This window comes from Chinchilla lanigera, unplaced genomic scaffold (genome assembly GCF_000276665.1).
Source record: "Chinchilla lanigera isolate Chin_1 unplaced genomic scaffold, ChiLan1.0 scaffold00024, whole genome shotgun sequence".
Taxonomy (NCBI): Eukaryota; Metazoa; Chordata; class Mammalia; order Rodentia; family Chinchillidae; genus Chinchilla; species Chinchilla lanigera.
In genome coordinates this window covers 899611-924406 of record NW_004955425.1, presented here as the reverse complement: position 1 = coordinate 924406, position 24796 = coordinate 899611, and the positions used below count along the sequence as shown (strand labels likewise).

Sequence of the window (24796 nt, the reverse complement as noted above, 5' to 3'; positions counted from 1 at the left end):
CACTTAGGGGGCAACCACAGCCCTTGCTTCTCTAAGAACTGTCTCAGATTTTGCGTCAAGGCCTTGTTGCTAAGACGTGGCTCCTCATCTACTGAAGGGGAAAGGAAAACAACACTTATCGAGTCCTGCCTGGTATCGGCCACTCTCCTACGTTAGCTCCCTTAACCCTCTGTAAGTTAAACTTCATAATGATGCCTATTTTATGGACATGGGCTCTAAGACACACAGAAGTTTTGACCTGCATGAGCTGCGCAGCTGCTAAGTGATGAATGCTCCTTCTACTCACCATGTTCCTTTGAGGGACTCCCCTTGGTTATCGCTATGAATGTCAGTAGTGTTCGGCTGCCAAGTGGATCCTGTGAGGAGATGTCTCCTGGCCTTTCCTTGATGCTAGACTTGTACTATCTTTTCCAAAGGGGTACAAATTATAATGAAGCTTCCTCTGATGCCTTAGCCAGATTTACCAGTTCATACCCTCACAGGGGAAAGACCATTAGGCAAGACTGAAGTAATTTATGGAGCAGGAATTATAAGCCTGGTCCTGTACAGCTGCAAAGGAAGCCCTGCTGACGTCGAACAGTCATGCTGACCATCGTGGCTGCCCCATTTCCTGTTGGCAGAACAACCCAGACTCCCCCACAGGTCTGCTCTAACCTCCACGGCCTCCTTAAGGAGCTCAGCCTATGCCAGCCTCCAGTAACATACATCACTGACAACTTCTTTCTCATTGGATTAAAGTTTGCTTCAAAAGGTCTACATACTTATATTATTTATATTTATATTTATTTATTTAGAGACAGGGTCTCATTAAGAGACAGGCTGGTCTTGAACTTGTAGCAACCTTCTGCCTCAGCCTCCCGAATGCTGGGATTATGGGTGTGAGCCTACAGCTCACACCTAGCTCAAAGATCTACACTCATCCAACCTTCATTACCCTCTTATCCATTGATACCAGTGGACAGAACACTCTTTGGTTTCAGGATTATTCTCTATTTCCTGACAAACTCTGGACAATCCAAATTTAAAACACAAACCACTTTCTTGTAAACTGGATCACTGGAATCCCAGGAGATGTTTGCAGGTATTTTGGCCCAAAAAGGATCTCCAATGAAATCAACTTAGAAAATGTTTTTGTTAATCAAAATTAAACAAACATTGGGTAAATTCTTCACTGTGGTGCTCCGCAGAGCTTCTAAAACGCTAATATCCTCTGTGACTGCCCGAGAACGGAAGCAGGAGAGTGGTCTTTCCCAAACTTTCCCCTGGCGACCCTACTGCTATTTAGTAGACTGCCAGCCGGAACACTGCTGGGGAAACACTCTTTTTCACTTAGCTGAAGCTTGATAATACGTATCCTCATGCCCCACCCCCACATTTTAAGGGAGAGTAAGTCTTTTTTTTTAAAGGAGCTTTGTCTTTGTTTTTTGGTACCAGGGAATCAAACTCAGTACCTCATGCTTGCTAGACAAGTGCTGCAACACTGAGCTACATCAAGAGTAAGTCTTATAACTGTTATTGTCACAAACGCAATACAATAATAGGATATACTTTTTTTTTGAGATGTGGGTCTCGCTATGCTGCCCAGGCTGGTCTCAAACTGCTGATCACACACAAAAACACAAAAAGAACAAAAAACTCCTGAGCAGTCAGGTGATACTCTGAACTTGGACTTCTGAGTACTAGTATTACAAATATGTATTACTACGCCTGGAAATTACTCAGGAATGTGTGTATCTTGAAACAGTCTCACTATGTAGTCCAGGTGAGCCTCAAACTTGTGGCGATCCTCCTGCTTCAGCTTCCAAATGTTGAAATTAAAAGCATGTGCCAGCATGCCCAGTATGCCTGGAAATTACTTGTAATTTTTAATAAGTAACATATTTGTGGAGTGGGCTGGGGATTTAGCTCAGCAGCACAGCACCTGCCTGGCAAGCGCAAGGTCGTGAGTTCGATTCCCGGTACTGGGGAAAAAAAAAAAAAAGAAAAGAAAAAAAACCAAAACAACAACAACAACAAAAAACATATTTGTGGAAAGAAAAAAGCCTTCCCATGGTTGTAAATTGCATTCGAGCATTATCTTTTTTTAAAAAGCTGTAACAACTAATAATAATATTTTAAAATGCATATCTCAGGCTCGGTATGGTGGCACACACCTATAATCCTGGCATTTGGGAGGCTGAAGCAGGAGGATACCTTTGAGTTCCCAGCCTGGGATACAAAGTGAGTTCAAGGCCAGCTTGAACTGCATAGTGAGACCCTGTCTCAAAAAGACAAAAAAGAAAAGGAGAAAAAAGATGCATATCTCAAAGTAAAAAAGAGCTGAATGCGACCACTCCCTTTTACAGGCAATTAGGAATAAACATCTAAGTGGGTGTGGTGGTACACACCTATAATCCCAGCCCTCAGGAGGCCGAAGCAGCAGAATTCCAGTCACCCCAGGCAATTTAGCAAGACCCAGCCTCAAAATACAGAAAAGGGCTGGTGATGTAGCTCAGTGTGAAGGTCCTAGGTTCAGTCCCTAGTATCCCAAACGAACAAACACCACCACTACCTATCCTCACAAAGTGAACTTGTTTTCAGTGGTAAGTAAACACAACCAACATTTATTTTAGGCACAGAAATATAATATATCAAGGAGGAAAACACATTCTGATTTAAAGCATCAAAATCTTGGAGACTATTTATGAAATGCTACTAAGTGCTAATCACTTTACATGCCTCATTCCAACAATACAAGTAATCTCTGTTTTGTAGCTAAGAAAACAAAGACAAGTAACTGGGCTAAGGTCGCAGAGCTACCAGTTGGTGGCAGGGCTGAGCCACAGGTCTGTATTTACAGGCCTCACACACGCGTTGCTCTGAGGACAAAAGAACCTCAGGAGACCCTAAGAGCACCCAGGGAGGTTAGCAGAGCTAAGAGACCACTCTGGACAACTGAACAGCCTGGCTGCAAACACAAGTCTCACACCTGAGTCTCAATACGAATTGTCGACATTTTTTTCTAACAGTAATAGGTCAAAATATGCCCCAAATACTTAAGTCTACCAAACACCTCTACGCACCCAGCCTGAATAAGTTCAAAGCAGCCATACATAATGTAGCACATATTTCTGCATCAGACAAAATCTAAGTAAATAAATGCAACTTACCTTGTAGAATTTGATGATATCTTCCTTAGTTAATGTCTTTAAATATGCAACTTCTATATTATCTGAAAAGGTAATCAAACAATAATTTTTTAATATTTCCACATTATGTAGTGCAAAATACTACACCAAACAGTAATATACTTTACTCTAAAACTCTCAAGTATCCATATTTTTAAGTGACCATTTGCTCCTACAAGTAGGAAGGGAACAGATTTCAAGTAAAAGTAAGCAGATACAATGCCGTAGGGAAAAGCTGTGGCTCAAAAACCATGCCAGCCTGGGTCTACATCCTGGCTCTGCGCCATCTGCTGCAGGATTTTGGGTTAGTCACTTCAACTTTTCTAACCCTCAGTTTCCTCCTGTGGAAATTGGGAAAAATAACTGCTTGATAAGGCTGATGTAAGAGTTAAGAAAATGACATCTGATAATAACATGATGTGAGGCACATGGTAAGTGCTCAATAAACGCTAGGTACTATTATGAATAGGAGAGCCAACAGCTAGGAACAAAGGTAAGGAAACCAAGGCCCAAAAAAGGTGACCTGGCTAAGATCTTCACTTTATCGGTGTTAGAGTAAGAACACAGCTCAAGTGTGGCTTAGTGCACTGTTGTTCATCTCTCCTGTTGTTAATCTCTGTCCCGAAAGGAAAGGGAAAGAAAGCTAACAGAATTCTCGGGAAGCACACCACTTCGGAAGTGTGAAGCGGGGACAGTCTTTGGAGAGTTCTAAAGCCAAATGCTTGAACTCCTGTACTTCTAGGGTAGTGCTTGCCTCAAGGGAGTTCAATCTATTTTTTCAATTGTTCAGTGTTACTGGAAATAGATACCTATGTATCTATGTTTAGTGATAATATAAAAATAGTGAAATTAGGTTTGTTATTAATACATTCATGTGCTATAGGTAGATTCAGGTCTGGTTTTAGAGAAGAAAAGGAGATAAACGTTTCCAGCAGGAAATGGTTGCTCCATTAAATAACAGATCTTTAGAAGTCCTACGGTGCTGCCAAATCACTACTGAAACATCACCTAGAGAATGCATACCATTCTGCAGCATTGTTGTAATGTTCTCGCATTTTAAACTTCAATGCTGTAAATGTTAGGGCTCTAATTTCACCTTACCTCTGTCAAAATTGTACTGCTGAGAGATGATCTCCCCCCAGTATTTAGCACACTCTGCAGACAGCTTCTTTGGTTTGTCTAGTCGACGAATGGCTAATGCTTGAATGTGTTTTTGGAAGGCCTCGTCCGTCATGTCTTCTATGGACTTTTCCATGGTAATTAAGAAAGCTTCCACCCTGCTTTCCAGATAGTGAGGAGGCTTTTCTGACTGGATGATGAATCGCAAACCCTGTATGCCATTGGCGCGACGTGGCCCACTGAAGACAATATAGCCTGAAAGAGAACGCCAGTTAAGTCGGGATCTTGCGGTCTGAGCCTCAGGTCACTTTTTATCTCTCAGGGAAAACAAAATCTACTTTAGAACTTTAGATTATGTACCTCTGAAAAGCATCAACAGTTAGGGCAGTCTCAGTTCCTAAGGACTGAGCAGATTCGCTCCCTGAGGAGTAGTTAAAAAGTTGTGGATGACCTTTTCTTCTTAGGAAAAAAAACCCAACCCTTTTCATCAAACTCCTCACTCTCCGCTAGCTAATTCCCATCATCTAAACGAAGTTCTTCCCAGTGCCATGAAGTGCTGTACTCATGTTCACCCCACATTCACTGGTCCTAATTCTCTTTGCTTTAACAGCTAAATTCCTTATATGAACCGAGCTCGACTATTGCATTTCTTGTTAGATAACCTGTTCTTGGACCACTGGTATCGTGTGAGCCCCACCCTGCTTCGTTGCAACACCTTGTCTACACTGAGCTCTTCTGCTTCCTTCAGCTGCTGTGCACTGATCTCCCACCTCTCACCACTTCTGTGCCTCTGGGTCCTCCTCCCAGGAAACTCCTTATTTTCAGCTTAGCTTTACAGTTTGAATACCAGATCAGTAAAATTTCCCATATTATACTATAATATTCCTTTACAGGCCTGCCATCCTGGTTTGATTATGATCTCCTTAAAGGCAAAGACTATCCCTAACTTACCCATCTGTCCAACACCTAGCATAATAATTATTTTTTTAAAAATGATAAGTACCTGGAGACTGATCCAAAACCTTTTTCACTGGTTTTCCCTGCCATTATGGGGGCTTCTTCGGACATCTCCCCTCACTGATCTAGATCCTGCCAAGATCTTCACATTTCTTAAGAGTGCCTAAAATTCTGCAAACACTTACTGAGCACCTCCTATGGCCTGTGTTCTGGGTTTGGGATAGAGAGAATACTGAGGGATCAAACTGGCCCTCCTGAAACTCAAAACTGGGTGACTCTAAGCTCCTCTGGAAGGTGTGCTTGCTACCCATAATTCTGTCTTCATTATCTTCTAGTCCCTACCTAAGATGTCCTCTTTACTGATATGTGCATAATATAAATACAAGTGCCATCTCATTAAGAAGTGCTTCAATGTCTATAAGATATTAACTGCTTATCTTTTAGGAATGGAGTCCCTGGTAACAAGTTTGCACGAGTCCCTCTGAGCATGCCTGATGATTCAACATGTGGAAAATGTTTTTGGAGGACAAAGATTTGATTAAGGTCTCCAACATCTTGCTAGTCCCCAACCTCCTTCTCACCCAGCTGCTCCTTGGTGCGTAGGGTGTTGAAACAAGGTTCAGAGATAATCTGACAGAAGAGTTCCAGAAACATATTCTCCGAGGTGCTCTGCATGTCCGTTTGGTAGTATATCTCAATACCGCAATTATTGTGAACTTCGTTCCTCTGCTGATAAACAAACCATCCTCCTAGAAAGTTTCAAAAAGACAGCAACAGGTTCAAACATTTATGCAGAGTTTAAGAAAGCCAATGCTGGTTGCTCACTGTCACGTATAACTTCCTGTGAACTGCAGAGGAGGGAGGGGCACAGGGACTCAACCTCCGCCCTTTCCACGCCCAGCCTTTTCACCCATGTTCCACAGTGTCACCCTCTTCTCCGTGCATATTTCTCTCTTAAAACTAAATGTCTTTCTGTGGACAGTTAAGTAAAAGGTTATTTAAGGCTTTATTTAAAGATCATGTAGCTAAATACAAATAATTTAACACCCAGTAATTCAAGAATGGGAAGTAAACTGCGTTATTTTTGAGTATGAGATTTGTGGGGGAATACTCAAGAGGTCAAAAAGATAGAGTTCCGGGAGAGGAAAGAGAAAGAGGAAAATAGAATGAAAGAAGTAGAATGGTAAACACTACTTTGATTTTTTTGCTTATTGTTTTGAGACAGGGCCTTGCTATGTAGTTGAAGCTGGTCTTGAACTCATTATGTAGCCCAAGCTGGCCTCAAACTTTAGGGGTCCTCCCTGCTACCTCAGCCTCCAAGTGCTGGGTTATAGGCATGCACCCCCATGCACAGCGTGAAGTTTTGTTTCTAAACTGGCCATACTGTACCAGAAAACAAATGCTCTGGTTTTTGGTTTTGTTTTTTTTTAAATCTTGGGTCCTAGGGATTGAACCCAGAACCTTGGACATGGTAAACAAGTGCTCTAAGTTACATCCCAAACCCCAATGCTATGGCTCTTGAAAAGCAGATCTCAATTCTTTTCTGCTCTGCTTGTAGCAACTGAGGAACAAATCAGAAATATGCAATAAACCATTACCAGCTTTGTGAAGACTGGCCACAAAGAACAGAAGAGCTCTGTTCGAGTATTCAGCGAAGGTATCCTGAGGCAAGAGTATGCTTGAGTTGTTTTACTAGCTACTCAAAATGAGCCAGATGCAGACCTCAGCTTTGTGGAATGTGTAGCTAATGAGATACTTTAATCCAAATGCAAGAGCAGAAGTGCTGAGTAGTTTTAACAGAGGTTCAGAAAACTGCTGGATTGCTTCTTGGTGTTTTGGCTAAGATCAAGTGTAGAAAACTGCTGGAAGCTCAGAAGTAGAGGTGATTACTCTGGATGGCAGTTTTAGAACAAGTTTAGTGGCTGCTATAGTTTGCATCTTGAACACCTGTCCAAGGTCCACACGTGGAAGGTTTCATCTCTCCCCACTGGGAGGCAGAGGAACCTTTAGGAGGTGGGGCCTAGTGGAAGGAAGTTAGGTCACTAGGGGGTGCATCCTTGAAGGGGATACTGGGACTGCAGCCCCTCTTCTTCCTGTCTGGACTGCCAGGAGGTGAGGGCTTTCACCACCACATGCTCCCATGGAGTGTGTCGCCTTGTTACAGGCCTAAAGACAACAGTCCAATCGCCATTCCAAAATAAACCTTTTTATCTGAGCCAAAATAAACCTTTCCTCCTTATAAGGTGCTTTATCTCAGGTCTTTTTGTTGCAGTGATGGAAAGCTGATGACTAATATGCTTATTTGCAGTAGACAGCTTATATGATCGGCCTAGAAGGAGGAGGAGGAGGAGGGTATACACACAGGAAGAAGAGGATAAAGAAAGGGAAAGGGTGGAAAAAGGGAAAGGGGAAAGAAAGGGGAAGGAGGAAAAGGGGAAAAAAGGAGGAAAGGTTGAACTAGCTGAGGAGAAAAAAAACAAAAATGATACAGGCATGGGAAACACCCCAAGAGTAGCAAATATATCAATACCCTCATTTTTGGTCCAATATACTTCCCATCATATAAGTTTTGAACAATACTGAAATAATGTTTAATTAGTTTTTATATCAAAAGAAACTACTGTTGCCAGCCATGGTGGCACATGCCTATAATCCCAGTACTCAGGAGGCGGAGGCAGGAGCATCACTGAGTTCGAGGCCAGCCTGGGCTACAAGTGAGTTCAAGGCCAGCCTGAAATGCATAGTGAGATCCTGTCTCAAAAAGACGACATAAAAAAAGAACAAGAAAAACTACTGTTAACGTAAAAGTAGCAACACTGCAGACAATGCATGATTTTTTTATCTTAATCCCTTATAAAATATACTTTTAAAGAATAAATGTTGTTATCTGCACTGTGACTTTCCTAAAACTATTTCTGCCAAAGATTCCTAAGGGATTCCAGTGAAATATTATGATTCTACCTTTCTCTAGCTATCTATCTGTTTTGAAATAGGGCCTTGCTATGTATAGTTCAGGGTGGGCCTTGGAATCACTATGTAGTTCAGGACGGCATCGAACTCATCACAGTCCTCCTGCCCCAGCCTCCTGAGTGCTGGGATCACGGGCGTATGTCACCATAGCTAGCTTTAACTCTCATTTTTTATTCATAAATTTTATTTCATGCTTTGGTAAATATTTCTTTAGTATTTTACTTCCTAACTCCCCAGTGCTCAAGTTCCAGTCAATTCCACCATTATTCTCTTCAAAATTATTGACTACTTCCAATTTCATTTCTTTGGCTCTCCTACCAGAACATTTTTGGCAGAATTATTTATCTCTAATCATATTTCTATGAATAGTAGGGGATCTCAGTGAATCTTTATCGTGAAACAATGTTTTATCATCCAAATGAACTTAACCTATTTGCAGTCACCCACACTATTATACCAAATTCATCCATTCCTGAAGTTGTAACAGTTCAACTTACTGTCAGGTAGCTGAACTTCTCTATACCGAACGAGTTGACTTGGAAGGAGAGGTTTAGTATGAGCATGTTCAATAAGGGTATCTTCCACCATCTGCATAATTCCTAATGCAGCCTGGGAAAAAGATATCACAGTGCATTACAAAAAACAAAAACGTATCTTGTCTGTGCAAATAAAAAACATTGTATTGGGCAGCCCATTAAATATGAAAACAACATGCTTATAAAATAGTTTAGTTTATCACAAAGATGGATTCTGTTTTGTTTTTTGTTTCTGTTTTTTTAGACAGGGTCTCACTGTGGAGCTCAGCCTGAACTTGAACTCACTATACAGCCTAGATGGGCCTTAAACTTGCAGCGATCTTCCTGCCTCAGCCTGTCAAGTGCTGGGATTGTAGGCATGCACCACCATGCCCAGCATAAAAATGAATTTTAAAATCTTATACTCACTTACTATTTAAATGGATTAAAATTGAATTTGTCAGTCAACACGGTAGTAGTGAAGAGAAACAAGAAGTCATGTTGGATTGTCAGACCGTGATGCTGGGAAAAGGCAGTGCCAAAGCCGGAGGCGCACTGGTAACTGAAAGCTGTTCCTAAGCTAGTGCCTTCACCGCAGATACCTGGGCTCGCATCAAAGCTGAGGAGGTGGGCGGGGTTTTACTGTGAGTGAACAACTGTGGCAAGAACTGCGCTTGCCACTCGCTAGCATGTGGCATTGGGCATATTGCTTAGGAGGTAGTGTAACACCTCCAAAAGGGCCCTTGAGACAGTGTCATGGAAATTTTGTAGTACTTTCCATGTGCTAAGAACTTGGCATGTGCTATTAGTCCTTACAACCCATGAAATCGGACACAGTTAAGACATTCACATGAGATGACATATCTAACACCTGGCACGGTCAGGACATGAACATAATATGTGATCGTACACAAAGCGGGGATATTATTCCCATTTCTTCCTATGGGTGCGCAGTGCTGACAACAGCAGAGGAAAGAAGTTCCCAAGTTAGCCGTCATCATTCAGCGTCCCCTGTGCCCTCTTCTACCTTCCTCTATAGAGCGGAGAAGGCAGGCTGAGCTTTAATGTGCTTATCACGTGTTAGTTAGCAGGTCTGGACACAGACGAGAGGAAAAACGTTTTGTAGCGTTCCACAAAAGGCTGCTAACCCTCACCGACTCACCTGCTTTGTTATGTTTCCGTGAACGAGGGCCTCAATGTGCAGCCGTGACAGGAGCTGAGGTATGAAGGCCTTAAGGCGAACAAGGGTGACATCTACAAAGGAGTAAGAAATACTAAGCTCCACATATAAGTTTAAAAAATACACAAGCAAATAGAACTTGGTACAGTATTTGAGATAACTTCAGACTGGAAACACTTGCAAATATACTACCGAGTTCCTTTATACCCTTCAGCCCCCTTTCCCTAATGTTTTTGTTTCGTTCCCTTGTTTTCTTTGAGACAGGGTCTTGCTATGCAGTTCCGGGATACCCATGAGTGGTTAATAAAATCAGTAACTGAAATCTATGGAAAGGCATGAGAAGGCAAATGACAAATTGCTTACTATGGATTAGACATTTTACACACGGTATGTTTCAATCTATGAAGTACATACCACTCTCTATGTTTTAAAGCTGAGAAAACTGAAGAAAACTTTTCATCAAGCTAGTAACTGTGGAGTGGAATCTAAGTGTTAGTGTGACACTTGTTCTCCGGCACTGCACTGCCTCAGGTGCCTCTTTTCCAGACCCCTAAGGACTCTGCAGACCTGTAGCACAACACTCACCCAGCCCCATCCCTACTAAAATCACGGTTTTCTATTTATCTATTTATGCTTCACCATTAGACTGGAGCTCTTTAATCCCCTAGAAAGGCTACCTACTCGATTGCTTTTTAAAATGCAGCGCAGGGCCAGGTGCACAGCAGGCAGTCAGTGAATGCCGCTGTCAGTAAAGCCAGTAAACGGTGCAGGCAGTCAGTAAAGCCAGGCCTGTAGCACTTATTACCCTGTGTCCTAATGGAGAACAGTCAACTCTTATAGAAAAAATAAATCAATATGTGTAAAAGGAATGGGAGAAATAGAAAAATGACCATTAGGATACCACAGGAATTACTATGTAATTAATTTCCACCAGAAGATATTAAAATTAGTAAAAATTTAAGGAAAACCAAAAATATCTGTATTATCTCAAATTATTTTCTCCAAAATAGATACTAAACTCTGAGGTTCTCGCCAGCTTGGCACCAGGACAGTTGAGTGACCTAAGACACAAAGGCGGGAGGTAGAGGGGCCGGCATGAGACTGACTGGAGGGTTCATACGCCTGTGAGACACTCTAGACCTTACTCTGCTTACATTCACATGCCGACCAACCTCAATTCTAAAAATTTATGATTATACTGAAAATAAGTTCTGTTTCTTGAAAACACACTTAGTATCAATTATGTGGTATCCTTTTTAAAAAGGTAAAAATTCCTGTTACTAACTGCACATGACTCATAACCATTTTGCAAAGAACAATATTTAACCATCCAGATTAAAATGCATCTGTTCTAGTTAATGAATTTTGCAATCCAGCTTCCTAGCCGATGCCCAAGGCGGTCAATAAAATAATGACTTTCGGTACTTGTTATTGATTTGTCACTGTAGTTATCAAAGCACATTGTTACATAATGAATAAGGACTTGTAATAAATATTTACTAAAAATTCAATAAAATTCTTCTTTTAAATTGCTTTTGGTGTGGGAAGAGGCCCTGAAGATTGAACCCAGAGCCTTCAATGAGCTATAGGCTCAGCTTTAAAAAAAATTTTAAGACAGGACCTTCCTAAATTGCCCAACTGTGACTCAAAGCTGGGGTACTCCTGCCTCATGCTGCCAGAATGCTGGGATTATAGGTGTGTGCCACCACATCTAGCTTAAACCACATTGCTTTTTGTTTTTTTTTTTTAATTTTTATTTTAAAGAGTAAAAGAAGGATAACTTAATAATGGGGGGGCTTACCAATTACAGACAAAGTGGCAGGAAATTATCAATGGCTATTGTTTTACATACTTATTATCTACAAGATAGTTTCTCAGGAAAACAAATAGACAAATAATAGTGAGTTACAGACAAAAGAGGTAGGAGATTATCAATAGTTGTTGTACTGTACTTTGGTATCTTCAAGGTGGCTTCTAAAGAAAATAAGTAGAACTATACAAGAGTGACCAATTGAACTATCATTAACTATTCTCAATGGTTGTTGTAGGAAACAATAATAAACATGCATCCATTTACGAAATAGGATAGGAACAATACAAACATTGCAGAGTTATGGATAGATTAGTAGGAAAATATCAATGGCTGCTGTAATACATGGTGGTATCTTCAAAGTGGTTTCTCAAGAAGACAGAGATACGCAAGAAGGATCTAACAAGTAGTTACAGTGTAAGGGTTGTCAAAACTAGCGTATTACCTCCTCACCAGTGAGTCCTAACCACACTGTTTTTGGAGAGAGCATCTCACTATATAGTTCAGACTAGTCTTGAATTCATACCCCAGGCTAGCCTTGAATTTACAATGATCCTCCTGCCTCAACCTCTGGAGTGCTGAGATTACAGGTGTGTGCGACCATGCCCAGCTTTGCATTTTACTTCTTATTGTTGGGCAGGTACAAAACATTAACTGGTAAAGCAGTGTTGAGAAGTGAAAAATATAAAACAATAATAAAGGGTGATATCCAATAAAGCAACCTTCAATGAATTTCCATTCCTTTCAACGGGCATTTAATAGAAACACACAGAGGGCATAATATATTAGATACTAAGTAAAAGGGATGAAAGGAAGACATAATCACTGCCCTCAAAGAATTTAGGACTTACTTTTAAGCAAAATTCCTGAGAACTTCTGGGTGTGGTAGTACACACCTGTAATCCTTGCACTCCCACGGCTGAGGCAGGAGGATCTCTGTGGGGTTGAGGCCAGCCCGGGATACATAGTTAGAGTTCAAGGCCAGCCTGCACTACATAGCAAGACTCTGTCTCAAAAAGCAAAAGACAAAGCAAAACAAATCCTCCTGAGAACTACATCTGAGATCTGAGGGGGAAAACAAAACAAGGGCCCAGTCTCTAGGCTTTATACATTTTCTAGTTCCTAACTGAACGGCTCTAACGATGCCAGGGCATGAAAAAATGCCCAGCCCTTCTTGGTGATCAGACATTCAAGTTTAGTCCATTTTTCCTTTCAGAAGAGTTCAATATTAACAATTTTGTCATCTGCAGAAACCTACGAACAATAATTAACTATGTGCGTACAGTTTGAAAATAACAAATATGGCTACATTGCCTGAACACAAAAGCCTTTTCAAAGGCCAACACTATTTTAATGAAAAATATGCACAGCTGAACTAAAAAGAACTACAAGTTATTATAAAGTTATAAATACTCAGTATTAGAAAAAACCAAGAAGATCCTAATAAAAAAATTAAAGAAAGCTTAGGCATTAAAGATAGCATTAGGCTTTAGAAAAAGAAAGTGTCTTACCCTCTAGGGCATCCTTTAGTTCATCTTTCGTCCAGGCCACTTCGGTCATCAGCAAGCGGAGGTAGTACATGGCATGCTGGTGAGGCTGCTCAGCCCGAAAATTGTTAAGAGACCGCATATACTAGTGAAAGCAGAAATGCGTCCATTAATTTTATAAACCTTTAAGAAATCATTTCAAACTTCATTTTGTATAAATTACTGGGATGAAGGAGTATTTCCTTCTTCTTCCTCCTAAAGCTATATATTTAAGAAGGGGGCTCACTCCTCTCCAAATCCTTAAACTAAAGAGCATGCCTTTTCATGGTCCTGGCTGCATTTTCACCCCCGGCATCTGACATGTACGTAACTATGGGAAACCTTTTTTTTTTTTTTTGAGGGAAGAGGAAGTACCAGAGATTGAACCCAGGGCCTGGCCCATGCTAGGTAAGCACTCAACCACTGCGCTAGATGTCCAGCTACTATGGGAATCTTTCAGCTCTCAGAAAATTATCCTAATTTTTCAGGGACTCTGTCTTTTGTGCAATAGATATTACACATAAGGCCATCCTACATCTTGATAAGCAACTAACATGGAGAGATGTATATGGGATCTTCAATTGAAAATTAATGGTAATTTTTTAAAGGTGTATAATAAAGATCACAGTTTAGCTGTGAAACTAGCTATCCATCCCATATTTACAATACTGGGCTGAACAAGGGGTGAATTTAAGTGGAAGATACATCAAACCTAAATAGTATCCCAGTGTGACAAAGTCCTTGTGGCCCTAGTCTACTCAAATGTGTTTATTTGAAATAACTGGGATGAAATCCGCAAAACATCTCTGAATGCTACCATGTGCTCCTCTTTCAGAGTCAGCACTGCAGCTGCACTAGCTCTTGCAGCCCAGGAGAAGAAGGCCAGGCGCCCAGCAAGATCTGCTAGGCTTTCTTTCTGAGTATAGGATTTAGCAATGAGAAAGTGAGATGAATGCAACAGAATTATTCCTATGCTCCCATTCCCTTTATAAAAAAATTCAAAATATAGTAATATTACTTTATGAATTAAAAAAATACAAAAAAGAAAACTTACAGCCTCTTTGATAATTTCAAATCTTTTCTTATCAATCTCAAAAAAAAAATCCCATTTTCTCAGTAATCTTCTTTAGCAAAATTGGCTGCTTGTCATTGTAACCTTTCACAGAAAGCTATGGAAAGAGTTCAGGGCATTAAAAACCTAAAAAGAATTCCAACAACTTCCAAGTAAACACCTTAAGCTTGATTTTAAAATCAAGAATATCCCCAAACTTAGAAAACTCCAAAGCCAAGTACATTAAAATGAAAATGAAGAAAGGAATGGAACGAATTTAACTTCTCACAGTTTAACACCAAGGAGGATAACACTAACCACCTTTATATTAATAGCCAAAAGTGTGTTTCAGTTTTCCTAAATAGTCGATGGAGATAAACTCATCTGATGCTAAACTATGATGATATACACTATACCATATTAAACTTAATTACAGAATGTGTTTAATTTATAAATTTATTTTTGGTACTGAGGTTGAACCCAAGGTCTTTGTATTGAGCTACATCCCTAGCCCTTTGTTTTCTTTTTATTTTTCAGGTGGGATGTTGTTAAGTTGCTCAAACTGGGCTGAAACTTTTGATCCTCCTGCCCCAGGCTCTCAGAGTGCTGGGGTTATGTTGTGTGTGGCACCATGCCTGGCTAGAATATGTTTAAATTTATATTTTTTAGTGTTGAGGACTGAACCCATGATGTTGTACATGCTAAGTATATACTCTACCACTGAGCTACCACCTGTAGCCCCTAAGTTTTCCCTTTAAAAAATTTCTAATGAATGATAGCCTTAAACTTTTTATAGTTGTATTAAGAAGGTAAAGATCATAGAGGACTGTTATCTAGCTAACTACTGGACATGTCCCAAAATATATCCATATATATTATTAAAAATCATCTTTGGAGCAATCAGGTAACCTGGACCCTATATTACACGGCATGGTGCCGTTCACTCACTCAGTACTCCTCATAAGAAGCCATTTCATACTGGATGAGTTCTATTGGTGTCCCGAAAGCCAGTGGCAAGACGCCATATACAGCATCAGAATTTTGTCTTTGTATAATTTACACTATGTCTGACAGACTCATACTTTGAAAAGCAGGGAATGGGAGTGGCTACCCTTCCACTCTGTGGCACACAAAGCAGTACCAACACCAGAGTACCTGGGGAAGTCTCTACCATGTGAAGAACGACAGGAAAGAACTCAGGAGAAGTGAAGGCTAGTGGCCATGTGAAACACACCAAGTACCACACAGGTAGGCTGACAGTAAGCAGGAAGCCCACTGCATCATAAATAGAAATGACTTGTTCTAATGATAATATTCTGCTTAAAGTCAATAGCAAAAACCAGAAAATAGATTTATTACATTTCTGGAGCTAATTTTGATCCCTGAGTCTCAGTTTCTGTAGATGCTGAGAATGACTGGATTATATTCATTCTTATACATTAAACAAGCTCTACTAGAAAAATTATGTATGCAAAGGGAAAAGCCACTGCAAAACAAAGTTTAAAAACCTAAAACCTTTGTGTTAGAACTTTTTATAAAATGGGGTACTCAGAAATGCTCAAATTTTAGGTTTTTATTGAACTATATTTTTCACAAAAAGCGAAAATGAATGTGCGCCATACAAGGAATGTTAATTTGTAACTGAGATATAATCAAGGTTGAAAACATACCAAAAACATTTTTGAGAACCTAGTTATATCTTGGGATGCATTAAATAATGCTTATTTTAAAGTGCATGTAGCTAATGATACAGACTACAAAACAGGCCAGTGTATTTGAACAATGGGACTTTCTACTATTGTCCACAAAAATAAGGACTACACCTAAGTAAAATTTAAGCACCACAACAATAACTATGGATATTTTCAAATTATAGATGGTAATATACTCAAATATATAGAAAGAAAAACATGCTTTCAGGATTAGTATGTTAAACACCTCAGCAGAACATGCAAATAAGTATAGCACACATACGTGTTCACAAAATGCAGTATGGTTTACTAAGTCATTTATTAGTGGAACTACTACTAATCTGAGTTCTTCAACCATATAAAAGGTGCAAAAAAGATCAACCATCTTGTTTAAAACTGCAGAAGTTAATAGTTTTCCCAAGCTCAACATAATGCTTAAACGGTGTGGTGCCTTTTGTTTGGTTTTCATTTTACTTACAAGTATTGCATTCATTCCTGATGCAATGTCATAGCTCAAACCTGAGAGGCGTGCTGCATATGTATACTCTTTTAAATCATCCTTCAATAACCTGATAAACAGGTATGTCATGTTGCAATGGAGAGGATCAGCATAAATGTAGCGACTAACAAAAAGAAAAACAAAAGAAATGCTTTGATACCTCAAGCAGTGGCATGATAATGAAGAAACATGACTGAAGAGTATGAATATGCAGCCTCATGATCTGGATTTCTAGGGAAACAGCATAGGCCAACCTCATGTTTTACAAAGAGAAGATTTCATTCTCTTTTGCTGAACATCAAGACTTCAGACACAGAGTGTGATTTAAACCTAAATTGGAGTCCAATTTTGTTTGAGAAGACAATATGATGAAAGATGTCAAAGAAAATAAAGAAATCAAGAAAAACCTGCCTAATACGAATGGTACATAGCTGAATACTTAAAATAAGAGCTAACTTAAAAATTAAACATGGAGAAAATGATAAGCCATAAAGAATTTTTAAAAAGGAAATTAAACTCATACCCTCAGTCAAAAATGCTTCCATCAAATCAATATAAAAAATGTTGATGAGTGGAAGGCTCTCGGACGTGGGTACTTACATACATCCCATAGATGGTATTTTGGAGGTCATAGCTCAAGCCTGCTAGTTCTGCTGCATATGCATACTCGTTGAGTGAATCTTTGAGGAGCTCAAGGTACAAATAGGCCATGTTACAGTGCAAGGGGTCCACATAAGCAAATGGGCTGGAAGAAAATGTTGACAATAAAATAGCTGATTTATTACTTCCCAATGTGACGTGGCCTTTTGAGATGGATCAAGAAATTAAATATCAATTAATATAATTTCCTGAGGATATGGTCAAATCTCAAGACTGTTTCTTCTTGTCATGGGAGAAAAAAAGAGATGTCTTAAAAAGAAGCCTGAAATATGCCGTGTCTTGGGGGAAGTGAAGAGGGGGAAAGAACTGCCTACCTACCCCAGATGTAGTAGAACTGACAAGACAGAAATGCAAGGCTGCTAAGCGAGGGAAGGGGCTAAAACATGCCTGTCCTTAGGGTAGTGGGGGAAGCCTGGCTGCTGGAGTTCGTGCAGCATTTGTAGGTCTTTTTTCTTCCTCCAAGCAAGTCCCATGCTTGGTAGACAGGAATATGAGGTGTACAAATTTGTGTGCTATAAAGTTTTATATATATAAAACAGTTAGAAGAGAAAAACTAAAAAAATTATAAAAATATTATCTTTTCCCTGAGCTTTCCCTCAAATCAATAAAGCTATAGAATGATCAGTAAAATACTTGATAAATTCCATCACATAACTTCATCCAAAATGAGGGAAGAAAACAGAAAAATATTTAAGTAAGACAGAGTAACAAAACAGAAGAAACAATTATAAAGTATATAAGAGCTCAATAGACCCAGACCTCAACTTTCACTTTCCAGATAAGAAAATAAAGAAAACCTTCCTTTGCCAGCTAGGAAACATAACTTCCTCAGGTCACCTGGGGCGGCCAGAGCAGAGCTGGATTCAAGTGCAAGTTAAATGGCCTACTCATTTGACTATGACACTGTTTACCTTTACCACAAGCAAGAGAAGGATTCATCCATTCACCAGATATCTATTATACGCTTATTACAGTGCTAGTCTCCTCACTAGGGAGAATTAAGAAAGAAGGAATCAGGCAAAGTCACTGACCTCATAGAGCTTACAGTCCAGTTGGAAAGGAAAAAAGAATAAAATTAAATGTGATATATCAAGTGGTGACTGTGCTATGAAGAAAAATTAAACTGAGCAAGGGGAATAGAAATGATGGGTGGCAGCAGCAGGGAAGGAAGATTGCTAGTTTTTGTTTTGTTCTCTTTAAGACAAGGTCTCGTTATGTAGTTTAGGCTGGCCTCGAACTCGCAGATCTCCTGTCTCAGCCTCCCAAGTGCTAGGATTACAGGCGTGCGCAACCACATCCGGCCAATTGCTAATTTAGAGATGATGGTTCATCAGGCCGCTCGGAGAACGCTGACATCTGGGTCTCTACCTGAAGGAAGCAAGAAAGCAAGCCCTGTGGATCTGGGGACAGGGCGGGACAGAGAACATTCCAGGATGAAGGAACAACTAGCGCTGCAGACCAGGCAGATGCCTGATGGGGCTTCTCTGGCAGCAAATTACATGTTTCGCTCTATCTGTAGCACAGTGAATACAAATATAATATGGTGTACTGAGAGTAAAGTCAACTATTTTATCAGGGCTGACAATAAACCGACAATGGAGGTAAAATGCTTAGTCACTTAGATGACTAAAATTTAAAGAGAAAATTGTATGTCTATCACAATATTATCCAACTGGAAAATCTACAAGTATGCTCTGCTATTTACTTCTTTTAAAACATTACAAACAATTATGAAATTATTTCCTTCTTTAGGCAAACAGCTCAGAAACTTAAAACATATGACTCACGAAAATAAAATCATTAAAAGAGACAGTGGTCAGCTCCACAGGCAACTGTGCAATATTTAGGAAGAAGCAGAAAGCCAGAAAAACCAAGTTTAGGAGTTCACAGGCACATGACTCAAGCTCAGAACATAATTCCAACAATTATCCTAAAGTGCTACATCTACATGTCAATGCATCGCTTGAGGCCTTAAGCTAACTAACTTTCAAAAGACAGTATGATTCAACTGCAATACATAAAACTCTGGCTCATTTGGTAATTTAAAAAATATTATTTTGTTATCAAATACTATATGCTTAAATATGAAAGGGCTGATCACAAGGTTTTAGAAACTGTAACTAACCAGGCATGGCGGCACACACCTGTAATCCCAGCACTCTGGGAGGCTGAGGCAGAAGGATCACAAGTTTGAACCCAACTTGGGCAATTTAGAGAAACCCTATTAAAAAAAAAAAAGCCCCCAAAAAACCTTCATTAAAATGCACAAGAAAGCAACAGCAGTTACCTCTGGAAACACCCAAATAAGAGATAGGAGAGAGAGAGATTTGCTGGAAGGAAGTATTTTCAACTCTAGGAACTGTGCTAGGTAGTTTTTCTGTTTGCTTGCTTGTTTTTTTGGTACTGGGAATCAAACTCAGAGCCTCACGCTTGCCAGGCAGGCGCTATGCCACTGAGCTACATCCCCAGCCCTGTGCTAGGTAGTTTTAAAGAACATAAAAATGTTAAATAATCTCTCAAAAGGCATTTGGAATAAATTCATAATCATAGCAGCAAAACAGAAAAGTGGTGACAAGGTGACAAGCTGCTTAAAGTGTTAAGAATATCTCTCTCAACTATCAAAAATAAAATAAGATTTGTAATGCTCTTTACCAACAATAAGCCATAACTAAACAGCCCAGGTTTAATGTTAAAAAAATTAAAAATCTCAGCACAGTTGTAGAACATATGGACATCTAATGCTATAAAACACAGTATATATAGCATTACAATCGCTACAAGTTTACTGATGGAATATTAACTAGAGATTCTTTTTTCTGCTTCCAAAACTAATACACACCTCACTCTAATTTCATGTCAAGACAACCAAATAATGAAAACTAATTGAAAAGCTAATCATCATCTTGAACATCATTATATAATGATAGGTCTTATACACAGACCACTAGATTTTAGAAATCTGAAGTTATAAAGTATAAAATTACGAAGTAAAATTTGAACTGGGGATATATGTAACCAACAAGTAAATAAAGGGAGACAGAGATGAATTGAAGATACATTAAGAAATCATTGCAACAGTAGCATTATTCATAAATTTTAATAAAAATCTTCTTCTGGTTATTATTTTTCCAGTTCTAGGGCTAGAACCTATGGTCTTATACATGGTAGACAAATGCTACCTCTGAGCTACTTTTCTAGCCCTTCTTTTACTTTTGATATAGGGTCTTGCCTTGAACTTGGGATCCTCCCGTCTCAGCCTCTTGCATGGCTGGTATTACAGGAGTGTGCCACAGTGCCCAGCCCTTCTTATTAAACAACTGTAAAGTACCCACGCCAGACAAAGCTCCAGGTAATTAAAGATCTGGAAAGGATTTAAGGTCATTTTACAACTACTGCCCTTTCTGGGCAAGTTCCAGGAATATAAAACTAAAAAAAATACCCTGGCAGGCTGGACCCCGAGTAGCGACTGAGACCACTGGGACAGGCAGGACTGAAGCAAAAGGCGGTATCGTTACTTCAGATTGGGTGCAGCCTGGCCAAGGGTAAAGAAACTGTCGGTCCCAAACAAAGGAAGGGGGCCTGCTTTATATATACTTAAGGCACAGGAGGAGGGAATTTTACTGAGGAAGGTGGAAAATTTTAAGCTTCCAGGAGTCTAGTGCCTCTGGGGGAGGGAAGTACAGGATGACATTGGCATGTTGCTGATTTACAGTGTGGCATTCTGTAGACCTACCAGGTTTCCTGTAAGCCTGAGAACCAGGCCTGGAAACCATCCTGATAAACAGATTTACTTTAGTCTCTTGAGCTGAGTGAGGGGCTTTTTGTTTGCATAGACTGGTGATCTGTCAGAGTTTTTCCTCTTCAAGTTGGGCAGGGTACAATGTGAGGGACCTAACATCCCCAAATTATTTATTCTTTTCTCAATGAACATTTTGGGTTTAGTAGCCTCTCTGGATTCCAAAATCCTGAAGGGCCAAAAGGTCCTCCTAATAGTAGCTAACATAAATTATTTCAGTCAAAGGGGACATTCATTAATGGAAGGGAAGAAGTGCCAATAATTCTAGTTAATTAATAATAGAACAATAGTTCTTAGCAGCAACATTCTCTTGTCTAGGCAAAATAACTCTTAATTCTTTTTATTTCTAGACATGGATGCTAGACATACATCGAACACTTAACAAATATAACTGTTGATTTTTTAATTAGTTTTATAGCTAGATACATCTTACATACCTGAAAAATTCAAAGTTGAGACAAGCTTTTGGCAAGAAAAACTTATCATCTTGTTTGAACCATAGTTTGCTCATAGCTGTATCCTGTGATGGAGAAACAACTTGGTTAGAGAAATAAAGGCACATTTAGAAAAAATGTTCAATCAAATAATCACTCAAGAGGAGGATGACGGGTCCAGGTACAGAGGTATGCTCCTGTAATGCCAGGTACTTAGGAATCAGAGGCAGGAGGATCACAAGATTGAGGCCAGCCCTGGCAACTTGGTAAGAACTTGTCTCTGAGGGGAAAAAGAAGAAAAGAAAAATAAAAAGAACAAAAAGCAGGTCAGGGTGTTGCAGGCCTGTAATCCTAGCACTCGGGAGGCTGAGGCAGGAGGTCGGCTGTGAGTTTGAAACCAGCCTGGGCTACATATGAATTCAAGGCCAGCCTGCACTACACGGTGAGAACTTGTCTCAAAAAACCAAAACAAAACAAAACAAAAGCTGAGGATGAAGCTCAGTGTTAGAGGACTTGCTTGGCACGCCCAAGGCCTGGGTTCAATCCTCAGTAGCAGGGTTAGCAAGTAGAAAGCTGCAGAAAAGACTGGTGACTCCACCAACGGTGGTATAGAATCAAATCAGCCTTCCATATCCCCTCGAATATGGAGATGAGAGCACAGAGGAGGGAGAGACAGACTGGAGAAACCAACCCCAATCGTCCCGTCCTCAATCTTCTGGGCACTAGAAAGCAGACAGATGCTAGGTTCCTTTGCAGAGGACGTGTGGCAGCCAGCCTGCACAGTGGCCCACGCATCCCTGACAGCTGGGATTCATACCCTTATCTGGTCCTTTGCCCACAGAGGACTAGTCAGTCTGTTTAATAACTAAAGGAACATGACAGAATGCTACCTCTAAGATTAAATTTTAAAAGATTTCGTGGATTCCATCTTGATGACTCACTTTCCCTTTTGATCAATCACTCTGGGGAAGGCAGGTGCCATTTCAAGCAACTCTATGGAGAGGTCCATGTGGTAAGAACTTAGGCCTGCCATCAACCTCATGGTTGACTTTGGCAGAGCTACGTATACTTCTAGTTGGGCCTGCAGATGACCAAAACCCTGGCCAAGAGCTTGACTACAACCTCATTTCACAACCTGAGAAAAATACTAATTAAGACACTTCTAGATCCCTGACTTTCAGAAACTATGGTATAAGCAAACTTTGGAATAATTTCTTATGTAGCAATGGAAAACTAAAATAACCAAGGGCGGACAAATAGCCACTAATCTGACTTTCACCGTGCTTTTTGCTAAGAAAGGCTTTAGCCGTTCACTTGAAACTCTAACAAATATAATGGTTTAATGTTCTCCTTAGTTTGCTCTAAGAAGGCCTATTTAAAACAGACAACCAAGGACTGGGGACACAGATAGGGTGCTTAGCACATGGAAGGCCCTAGCTTTGATCCTCAGCATAGGCACCAAAAAACAAACAACCCTAATAAAAAATTGGAGAGATAAAGAAGCTTTCTCTTTTTATAACCTAATATATAACTCATTAAGATGAGTTTTCTTTTTAAAGAAATATAGTTGTCATTAATAATCTAGTTACTCAAGATAAATTAACTTTCATGTTCCTAAACACTGACTCTTATCTCATTGACAATTTGAATATAAGCTCATTTGAAGATGAAAATGACAAAAGATCTGTGTTTATAGTCATGAGTTTTAGTTTTTAAATTTAGAAAGGAAACTGTGCTACAATAATTTGATATATTTTTTACACTCTTTACCCAAAGTCTGAAATAATAGCATGAAAACAATATTCTAAACTGGGCATGGTGGTGCACACCTGTAACCCCAGCACTTTGGAGGCTGAGGCAGTATGACTGTGAGTTCAAAGGCAGCCTGGGCTACACAGGGAATCCCAGGCCAGCCTGCACTAGACAGCAAGACTCTGCCTCACAATAAACAAACAAACATTCTGAAAAAGGCAAAAAATCCCCCTCTTAATCACCTTCGTCTTATGGCTGTATGAAGCTTATGGACTTGGAACTCCATAAGCTTCATACAGCCACTGTATCACAAAGAGAATTTTTTTAAGGGTAGGAAATCCAACAGCTTCCTCCAGACAGGCTCTTTACCAGGCTATAGAGATTTTTTTATCCCTAGCTTTTGTGATGTGGCATAAACTTACCTCCTTTTTGCATCATCGGTGGACATGGAAAGAGGCTGATATCTTTCAACAAACTTGTGACTCTAGCCCAGACATTTTTTTTTCCTAAAAACAGCAATTCTCCAGATTCTACACTGTTTAGTAGCTTTGTTTGCTTGCTTTAATATTTTAACCTTTTAATACTTCTTGCATTCTTTCTGCAATACTGTTGATATTCTTAGGATGTGAGCTTCTCAAATCAACAAAATACTAAACATAAGAAATCACTCCTGTTGGGCATGAGAGCACATGTCTGTAATCCCAGCACTTGGGAAGCGAAGGCAGGATCACTATGAGTCTGAGGCCTGCCTGGGGAACATAATGGGTTCAAGGCCAGTTTGGACTACATAGTGAGACCCTGTCTCAAAAAAAAAAAAAAAAAAAAAATCATTCCTCTTGCTCCATAGGTGTGCTCCCCTCTTCCATTTAAAACTACTGATTTTACCAGGCATGGTGGCACATACCTGTAATCTCAACTACTTGGGAGACACAGGCAGGAGGATCATTTGATTCCAGGAATTTGAGACCAGTCTAGGCAACATAGAATTAAAAAAAGAAAGAAAAAAATCACCAGTTCTAACATATTACCTTAATAAGAGCAGGGTATGGTGTGGCTTCTTTTTCTAATGTTACAATTTCAAAATTCGTGGGAATAAATTCATTCTTTGTTGGAAGTTTAAATTTCCCATTCAAGTCAGCGTTTTGCCATTTCTGGATAAATAAAACATAAACATATAAATGCAACTAGAATCTGATACAAAAGTTTAAGACCGTAACCCACCTCAATATGCAAGCAAATATTGAGATAAATGTCACACAGCATTCTTGTCCACCATATACAGAAGGGCTACAACTAGGATCTGTCGGTAGGTTTTCATGAAACTTTAGTCATGTTAGTGTTAATGAAGATTTTGCACTCATTTATGTCTACCTTTCCTTTCCACATCTCCAAAATGACTACCTCAGGTGAAGGAAACATCTGAAACTCTGGAACACGGAGAAGCTAGTCCATATGAAGATCAGATTTGGTCTAGTTCTTTAAACAATAAAGAATAACCTGTAAAAGGATATATTGCAAGTGTGTTCCAGGAGCGGCTAGACACCTGGGCTCGAGTCTGTGCTCGCCCACACCGCCACGGTTCCCAGCTGAAACCCGCGGAGAGAGCCAGGTATTTCCCAGCTACTCCCTGAGGACCCCGCCGCCCAAGCCCCAGGAATTTCTCTGGCTG

General features: G+C 39.9%; 1 protein-coding gene across 1 annotated transcript in view; it reads right to left on the bottom strand.

Moving 5' to 3' along the window:
• Ide (insulin-degrading enzyme) overlaps positions 1-24796 on the bottom strand; it is a 106980-nt gene that overhangs the window by 2034 nt on the left and 80150 nt on the right. The window contains 11 exon segments of the mRNA XM_005385825.2: positions 3150-3211; positions 4269-4541; positions 5825-5992; positions 8711-8822; positions 9891-9982; positions 13230-13350; positions 14299-14346; positions 14348-14413; positions 17086-17230; positions 21379-21461; positions 24156-24278. Coding sequence (XP_005385882.1) covers positions 3150-3211; positions 4269-4541; positions 5825-5992; positions 8711-8822; positions 9891-9982; positions 13230-13350; positions 14299-14346; positions 14348-14413; positions 17086-17230; positions 21379-21461; positions 24156-24278 — 1293 coding nt within the window.